At 38.2% G+C, this 9,274-nt stretch overlaps 1 protein-coding gene across 1 annotated transcript; it reads right to left on the bottom strand.

The window, feature by feature from the left end:
- Positions 1 to 5,003: 5,003 nt before the first annotated feature.
- LOC124833347 (Sodium Bile acid symporter family) lies at positions 5,004 to 8,506 on the bottom strand. The gene is made up of 5 exons (XM_047307807.2): positions 7,984 to 8,506; positions 6,835 to 6,930; positions 6,427 to 6,733; positions 6,097 to 6,344; positions 5,004 to 5,480 (listed from the first exon to the last, which is right to left on the bottom strand). The coding sequence occupies exons 1-5, from the start codon at positions 8,319 to 8,321 to the stop codon at positions 5,243 to 5,245; spliced, it is 1,227 nt and encodes a 408-aa protein (XP_047163763.1). The 5' UTR covers positions 8,322 to 8,506; the 3' UTR covers positions 5,004 to 5,242.
- Between the last annotated feature and the right edge of the window lie 768 nt (positions 8,507 to 9,274).

Raw genomic sequence — 9,274 nt, 5'->3', positions numbered from 1 at the left:
CTTTAATATCTTCAATACTTCAGTTTATATGGACACCGTACAGACGTGATCTCCTTGCTCAAATCATTCCAGTCGAAGTGGCCCCGACTTGTCGGGTAGTTGTGCCTCTAATATGTTTCTCTGTTGTAGAATACCAACAATCAGACCGTGTCATGCGTCAATTTGGATTTCGACAAAATGTACCCCATCCACCGATGAATCTAGATGAGGAACATAAACAGGATATGAGAGGATGCGCTGATTGGAATTGGCAGGAACACCATGGACAGTGGATTGCATTATGGAATGACCAGCATAATCGTGTATTCAATGGTATTCCTTTCCAAAAAAAAAATGGTCACTTGCGAGATGAATCCGAGTACATGCAATGGTATATAAATCATACAATCTGCTATATTGTTGTCATAGAAGATTCAACCGACGAAGAGGTACTACAATATCCGCACCATTTAAATTATGAAAGTCTTATTCTATTGCGTTCTTCATATCACACATTGTATTTGGCAGTATGAGATGGACCACGAACAACAGTTTCAACCGCCATCTGCATTCCACGCATCACCACCGTATCATGATCCACAAAGGTCTGCCTCTAACCATGTCAACTATCAACGTCCACATCTGAATTCAAGGTTCCAACAACACATCCCACCGAAATCAACATATCCTGGGGTTGAGACCTCTTATTTCGCCATTCCACCTTCAACACCGTTCAGTGGAGGTCCATTATCTTTTATTGGAGGTCCTTCCAATTATTTTGGAACCTCGACAACGACTCCACCATCTTCATGCCAACACGCTTCATCGTCACATAACGTGTATCGACCGACATATGATTTCCAAAACCTTCAGCAGTCCAATGAAACTCATCCCACGGATGAAGACCAACACACGCAGAGTCCCACACTACAACAACAACAACAACAAAGGCGAGGACAACGACAACGACGAAGACCAACGTGTGGGACTGCAGGACATAGATAGATTTGTTGAGATCTTTATTTATAATTATGTAATTTGTCTATAATATCTTAATTAATCAATAAGATTTATTTCATTATAAAGTGTTATCCTTTGACGTTATTATTGCACATCGTGTCAAAACAACTTTATACATAAATCAATTTTAAAATATCATGCATTCAATCAATACTAAAGCAAAGAATAAATCAAAATTTGATCCTCCACACACTAGTAATCGCTTACAGAAAGCCTGTAATCGATTACCAGTTACACCATGTAAGTGATTACAGGATTTGTTGTAATCCATTACCAGAGACGCTGGTAATCGATTACAGGGTTTGTGTAATCGATTACCAGTGCACTCTTGTAATCGATTACAAAAACTCTGTAATCGATTACAAGCCCTACCCTAGCCTATATATTCACCTTTTTATCTCTCCTTACGAACTCAAACCACTCTCACTCCAGTAGCAGCGCCTCCCCACGGTTTCCCCTCCTCTCCAACCTCAAAAATCAACTTTTCTTCCACAATTTTCACTTCAAAACACCATTTTTCAACTCCCCTTTCAATTCTCTTCAATTTGCACCGATTGGAATTTGAAATGGCGGAATCTTCAAAGAGGCAAAGACTAAGGGGGGTCATCTTCTACAGCTGGGGGATGTTGCCGCCGTTAACCTTCCCCCGCAGAAAACTCACCTTCGCCCTCACCACCACCGTCACCGACTGCTCCACACCAAAATCTTCAATTTTCAACTCCTGCACTAGCCCAAAGGTATTTCTCACTATATAAAGACCATCAAATCATTGAGCCAAAATACCTAGATGACGAATATTTTGAAAGTCATAGTTTTGAATTTTTTGGAATGCTCAAAAATTTGGGATTGGATGAATTTTGCTGCGATGTTGCGCGTTATTATCCTGATTTGGTACGTGTGTTTTATAGTAACCTCAAATTTTCTGAAAATGGAACAATGAAAACTGAGGTGAACAATGTGCAAATTATTATCAAACCCAGCATTTTTGCTTCCATAGCCAACCTTCCCTCTGTTGGGTTGAAGTTTGAGGGAAAATTATTTGAGGATTGGGCCGATGAATACAATATAGACGTTGTTAGACAATTCATTTGTTTGCCACACAATCCTCCTACCACTAGAATTCTAGCCGGCAATATGACAGCTGAGGCTAGAGTATTACATTATGCTATATGTCGTGTTTTGTTTCCACGTGTTTCTAACTTTGCACAAGCAACCGAGGAAGATCTTCTGATAATGTGGATAATAATGACGGCAAAGCAGATAAACTGGACCCATCTCATCCGACATAGGATGAAGAAGGCTTTGAGGCCAGGTGCTCCTTTACCATATCCAACTTTGGTCACCCGCATCCTAGAACATTTTGAAGTTCCACTGGAGGATGAAATATTTGTCCCACCTAGTAGGCATTGCACAATATCAGGAGGAGTGATACAATCATTTGGATTGACCCAAAATGCTGACAACAGATGGGTTCGCAGAAATTCTCCTCCTCCACATCAACATCAAAATCAACCACCTCCTCAACTACAACCACAACCACGTCTTCAACAACAAACTAGTTCATTTCATGACGTCATGAGGGGGATAAACGATCTCCGAAAATTTGTTGGAGACAGCTTCAATACACTCAATGAAAGCATGAATGCAAGATTTGAACAATTGGAGCTGAACATGGGTGACCGCTTCGATACTATTGATGCTCGAGTTGAGCATGTGGAGCACGACATTGACTATATGCGTCGTCATTTTGGTCTACATGGTGGATCATCTTCCTAGATGCTTTTGAATTTGTAGTGTCCTTTTCTTTTAATTTAAGCTTCTTCCTTTTGCAATGCATTTTTCATTCAATAAAATACTACAAATTTCATTTATCATTTTATCTTATGATTTTGTCTTATGATTTTGTCTTATGATTTACATAAATTAAAAAACTCTTCCAATACATAACAATACATCACAATGTAATCAACAATAATGTGTGCTTACACAAATTCATATCAATACACTTAATTAACTTCCAAATTTTCAAAAAGCTACCAAAAACACACTGGTAATCGATTACAACAACCTTGTAATCGCTTACCAGAGTGGTTCTTGCACAAATAACACACTGGTAATCGATTACAGAAGTGTCGTAATCGATTACCAGTACGTATTTGGCCTACTGAATTGAAGTCGTGTAGGGGTGTCACGATAACCACACTCTGTAATCGATTACCATTACAATGTAATCGATTACAGCACCCAGAAGTCCTTTTTGGGGTGCACGACTTCAACACTATACAAATGCACAATGTGAAGTCGTGCAGGGGGGCACGACTTCTTCAATTGAAGTCGTTTGGGCCCCCCATGACTTCCCCATTTTCGTAATTTCGGTTGAATTTGCCCATTTTGGTAATATTGAAGGCAAATATGCCTAGTTTGGTGCAAAAACCTCAATCTTGACAGCTTGGCCAATTGACCTAATCTGCATCTTTGGCCTCTTTCGGCCTCAACCTGTCGACTTTTCAATCTTGACAGCTTGATCGATCGACCTCATCTGCGTCTTTGTCATTCAACCTCAACATAGCCTCATTCGGCTTCATCATCTCAACATCTCTTAGCTTCAACAACTCGGTCATTCGACCTCGTCTACGTCTTGACCTCTTGGTCTCATATTATCTGTCGACTTCATTCTTGAAAGCTCAACCTCACCCTTTTGGCCTTACCTTCTTGACATACCGAGGCGATCAAGTGATCGATCAAGGGAGTGCTCATCCAAGTGAACCCGTACTACACCATAAATAGGTCAGTCAAGGGAGCGCCCACCCCAATGAACCCCTACCGCACCCTTTAACAAGTCGATCAAGGCAACGTTCACTCAAGTGAACCCTTACAACACCCTTCAATAGGTCGGTTAAGCGGGTGTTCACCTATGTAAACCACTATCGTACCCTATAGCAATCGATCAAGGGAGTGTTCACCCAAGTGAACCCTTACCACACCCTTCAACAGGTCGGTCAAGGGAGTGTTCACCCAAGTGAACCCCTATTCCACCCTTCAATAGGTCGATCAAAGGAGTGTTCACCCAAGTGAACCCCTACCACATCCTTCAACAGGTTGATCAAAGGAGTGTTCACCTAAGTAAACCCCATATTGTACCCTTCAACGATTAGTCAAGGGAGCGTTCACCGAAATGAACAATTTTTTCACGTTTCAATGGTCGGTCAAGGGAGCGTTCACAAAAGTGAACCCAATCGCACCCTTCAACAGGTCGGTCAAGGGAGCGTTCACCCAAGTGAACCCCTATCGCACCTTTCAAGCGATTACTCAAGGGAGAGTTTTGAAAAAAAACCCTTGTCAAAACACTCACCTTAAAAAAAGTTGAAGCACATCTAATCAACTTACAATAAAACACACGATTAATGGTTAAGGAGGATTTCTAACTAAAGAACCCCTCCCGATCGAGTTATAGCTTTTGGCGCATGCACCAAGTACCAAACGACCAAATCCAAACCCTGTTGAAAAATATTTAATGCTCGGGCTTGGGGGATCTATGTATCCTATGCTTGTTTGGTTAATACCGGACGACCAACCATCAACCGAATGGTCTAAACTCTGAGACCAATGACATCGTTGGTTGACTACTTTGTGGCAAACTCCTTTGGGATGACTATCCTAGACCGAGTTCCTCTGGTCTAAGTTCCTCTAGGCCGAGCTCTTCTAGGCCGAGCTCTTCTAGGCTCAGCTCCTAGACATATATGTGTGTGATGATTATTCTCACGATTTATTCTTCATTAGAAGGAGATGTGGAAGAAATGAAAATAATACTAGTTGACATTCCTCCTTTCCCATTAGTATTCAATACCTGAACGAACAACACAACCCTGGATTAAAGATCTTATATGGAAGAAAAACACATAAAGGAAAAGAAAACTTATTAATTGGTAAATGATCTATGACATTGTGTGAGAGTATGTCCGGAAGTTGTACTGATTTCCAGCTAGGTAACAATGCGTAGTATCTCTGCAAATATACATCCGTTAATATGTAATTTTTTCTCAGGTAAACGTTACAGTGTTACTGATGAAACTTCTTTCTTGTTGATTCGTGTGACTAACCTATACTCTCGAATTTTTCCTATATATCTTCCCCTCCTAGCCATCGCTAATTGCTACCACATGATCATATTTATTAAATTTCCCGCCTCCAACTGATGCTTAAAAATAAATAAACCTCAACGACATGCATCAGAAACAAAAAATTATGCTTTAAGAGCAGAATTGGTTCTTTGTGGAGGAAGTGGTAATAGATTTCTAATTACAAAGCCATTTCCCCAAAAAGAGGCAAGACAGAGACCAATTATAGCCATGGCAATGACAGAACATGCAGGAGGAACTGCCTGACTACTATCCAAAAATTGGGTTGCAAGAAGGCCTGCAAGAGTGGAACTCTGCATTCCAGTGCACAGTGAAATGGTCCTGCTCACCTGTTCTTCTTGCCTGTGACAGTATTTATTGTATTAGAGTTGAAATATGGCACAGAGTAAAATATTCTTGGTCTTGACAAGTTTTTACTCATTCATCTTCTTAAGAATAAAAGTTATTTCAAGAAAATTATGTTAGACGACACACTTCAAAGATAGGTCAAATCAATAAATCTCAGTCACAAATATAATAGTTTTTTATATGAGAAATGTCTATTTTTATGTGTCATTACTACTTTATTTCAGATCTGTGATAACAAATGAAGGATGCTGAAACACCACCGTTCAATTTAAAGACAGCAATAGATGTATATAGCCAAGCAGATTATGTTTTCTGAAGGAATTTAACTTTAAGCACTTCATTAAAACATATACACGCTTGTTTGGATACAAAATTATATGAACTTTTGAGAGCTTCTTTATCACAAAAAATTCTATATTTTAGTAAATAAGCTCTTAAAACACTTATCCAAACATGTCATAAATGTCAATTTCACAATACCAGTTTTAATGTTTTGCCAATTTCAATTTCAATTTTCATCACAACATCTATTTGTCAATAAGAAGCTCGGGTAGCTAGGTCCTAAAAAATCAACTAGTCACAGATGAGGGCACCAGATGGAGACACATACCTCAACGGTGGAATCTTGGAGAACCAATACCCTAAAATGAAGGCAACGACATGGAATGTTAATACTGGAAAAACCAATCGGAGACCTTCGCCTGACAAAATTTGACTCCTATTTAAAGCAAGAGGGCCGCCAATGCACAGCGAAGTACAAAACATAGCAACAAATGGCATCACAGGTTGAAGAACAGATACAACTGGCTTTGCATATGCATTGAGGAGAAGACCAAGGGTCACCGGAACAATAACAACCTTTCAAATATTTACAAGTAAACCAGTCATTAAACCAAATTCAAGTATAATATCACAGAAGCACTCACTAGTCTCTACACACCTGCAAAATTGACTTTGACATGGCAACTGCATCAACTGGCATCACTGAACCAATCAGAAGACCAGTTAACAGTGGTGTAACAACAACTGATGCAACTGTGGTATAGCTTGTGAGAAGAATGCCCAGGGCTACATCCCCTTTGCTTAAAAAGTTTGCATAGTTGGATAGCTGAGCCCCAGAAACACAAGCTGTGAGGACAAAACCTGCATAAAACATCCTAGACAAACCAAAAGCCTTCGCAACGAAGACCCCAAGAACAGGCTTAAGCATATATTGTGCAATTAACCCAACGGTAAGTGGCAAAGGTCTGCAGCAAAAATGAAGATAATGAACATTGGAAGAAGCTCCATGACTTTACGTGTTGCAATCTTAAGCAGCAAACATAGAAAGTAATAATGAAATTCTTACCTCTTAATTGCAAGAGCAAAATCATCTACTGATAGTCTTATTCCAATAGACAACATAATCCCACCAAGAGCAGGTGCATATAACTCTTTAGATACCCTGCTCAAGTTAAAACCACTCTCTCAGTTCCTCATTTTCAATTTATTCCACCATACACGCTCTCACCGAATAACAAAATTATAAATTCTAACTGGATAGGGATAAGAACAACTATAACGGAAAAATAAAATAACTTCGACTTACTAACACATCATAGCTGTTTCTCATTACAAAGGTCCCCACTGCCAATACTATCCTACAAGCAATTAATCAAACACATCATAGCTGTTTCTCATTTTACGAGTCACTAATCCTTAATGATTTCAATCCAATTGGACTCCAGTAATCAAAATGTAGGGGCACAAAATTTCTCATGTACACAATAAATAAACTCGTTTCTTTTGTGTTTTCAGTATGAATCTCTGTTAAATAATTGTAATTTCATCTCGAAAATCTAAGCGTAATTAAAAACGAATTAAAAGTCAGCATGGAATATCTAGGCCAAACTCTAAATGAATAACAATCTGTAGAATAGTATTTAAGTTTTGTCCATAAGCTATCAGATCAAGAAGGGCACAATCAGAACGAAAAAAAATCTTTGAAGCACACAAAAATCCATAACAACAAACAGAAGGTTAGTGATAGCAAGTCATTAATTAAAAAATATACTTTATTAAATAACAAAACCAGTATCAATTTCCTTTCCCATAAATAATCTCTTACGTATATACTCAATTACAAACAAAAAACAGACCAGGAAAAGAAGAAACATGCAGCCTTAAACAAGATCAACCATGGATATATATTTGTATTTAGATTACAATTGAAAATAAACTTTTTTTCATAAGATAACTTAAGTTCATCGATGACCAAAAACTAAAATATGGAAAAACTACTTAAGAAAGTATCCGTAAACTGAGATAACTGAGGATATATTCTACAAGTATAAGAAAAATAAAATAGTATAAACTTTTTCAGTTAAAATTAACCCATCCATAAATTAAAAAATAACGAGAAAGCAAATTAGGTTATTTCCAAATTAATTTTAATTATTCAATAAGTGTTAGAGAGCATAATTTTTATTTTTATTTTTATAAAAGAAGAGAAGCTCACCAAGTGAAGGTAGAAGGTTGAGCGAGAGCGGCAACGGCAGTGGCAGCAACAACAACGGGAAGCAATGCGGACAGAAGCTGAGACAAGTCTCTTTTTCTCACTTCCCCAACGGCGTTTCCCTCATCAGTGCCGAGAGAGAGCAGCGGGAACTTCCCCGGTTGTCTTCGGAGGAAGCGGAACTCGATTCTGTGGCGGAACTGCGAGGTGGAGCACGCGAAGGTCGACGCAGCGCCACCTCTCTGAACGGTCCGCGGCGAAAGGGAGGTGACGGAGCGCGAGGAAGGCTGGAAGGGCAAGAGGCGGAGGTTTGTGGAACAGGCGATGGGAATTGTGGCCATTGGTGGCGGGCGCCGGCAGAGATGGTGCGGCGGCGAGGCTAGAAAGAGCGGAGGGAGAAGATGAGGTTATGGCGAGAGTTCGGGAGATATGATATGATTGCGAAGTTACGTGAAACTGAAAGTGAAACGAAGAAAATTGTGTGATTGTGCAGAATGAGATGATACTTGGCTGAGTTTGTTTGATCGGGTTCGGGTGGGTGAGGGTTATATAGGTACTGTTTTAAGGGGCACATAAGTAACTGTCTAAGGAGTTATTCAACTGTTTTAAGTACAACATAGTAATGTCAATAATTTCAGAAGGTCAGTATCCTAATTTATGCATCAAAAATAACAAAATGGTAATTATTTTTATTCATGTTTCTAAATATTACTGCTCAATAAAATTATTTCAAACAGACAAATAATATTGAAAAATAAGAAAAAGTGTTGAAATTGTATTGTATTATTAATTATTAATTCTGTTATCCAATCTCTGGACAAGTTTTAATTAGTGTCTAATTTAATAGGAGAATATTCGGTCTCAGTCCAACCGATCTATCATGAAAACCATGGGTTTAATTAATTAACAAACTTGTTTGATTTTATTAACCATAGCTAAAAAAAAGTATACGTTGAAATATTTTATTTATCAAATAGGGTTGTTTAAAATTGTTTTCAGTTCTTATCATTTTATATGCTATGCACTTTTTACTTTTTGAATTTTATTAAATTTAGTTAAAGTTTTTTGTTTCCTACATTTTACACACATTCTATTTTAGTCTTTTCTAGAAAAAAATATTTTAATCCTTTAAATTGATTATGTTATACAATATTAGATGTATCAAAGGGGTTTTTTGTCCTCGTCAAATGGATCACTAAATTTATGGTAGTTTAACCAAACTCAATCAACCATCTACCGAATCAATGAACCATATTTGCATATTTCAAAAAAGTAAAATAAATAAATAATAATT

Source organism: Vigna umbellata, chromosome 5, assembly GCF_029865625.1.
Source record: "Vigna umbellata cultivar VRB3 chromosome 5, Vumbellata_1.0, whole genome shotgun sequence".
In the NCBI taxonomy this organism is placed as follows: domain Eukaryota; kingdom Viridiplantae; phylum Streptophyta; class Magnoliopsida; order Fabales; family Fabaceae; genus Vigna; species Vigna umbellata.
The sequence above is the reverse complement of the archived record's forward strand: the minus strand, read 5'-3'. Positions and strand labels throughout refer to the sequence as shown.

What these genes read in the sequence shown, in the direction of transcription:
- LOC124833347 (XM_047307807.2), bottom strand. Translation starts at nt 8,321, where the DNA reads ATGGCCACAATTCCCATCGCCTGTTCCACAAACCTCCGCCTCTTGCCC. An exon ending in CAACCTTCTACCTTCACTTG is followed by an intron (nt 6,931 to 7,983) that starts GTGAGCTTCTCT and finishes TAACTTGAGCAG; the next exon opens with GGTATCTAAAGAGTTATATG. An exon ending in TCCAAGATTCCACCGTTGAG is followed by an intron (nt 5,481 to 6,096) that starts GTATGTGTCTCC and finishes ATACTGTCACAG; the next exon opens with GCAAGAAGAACAGGTGAGCA.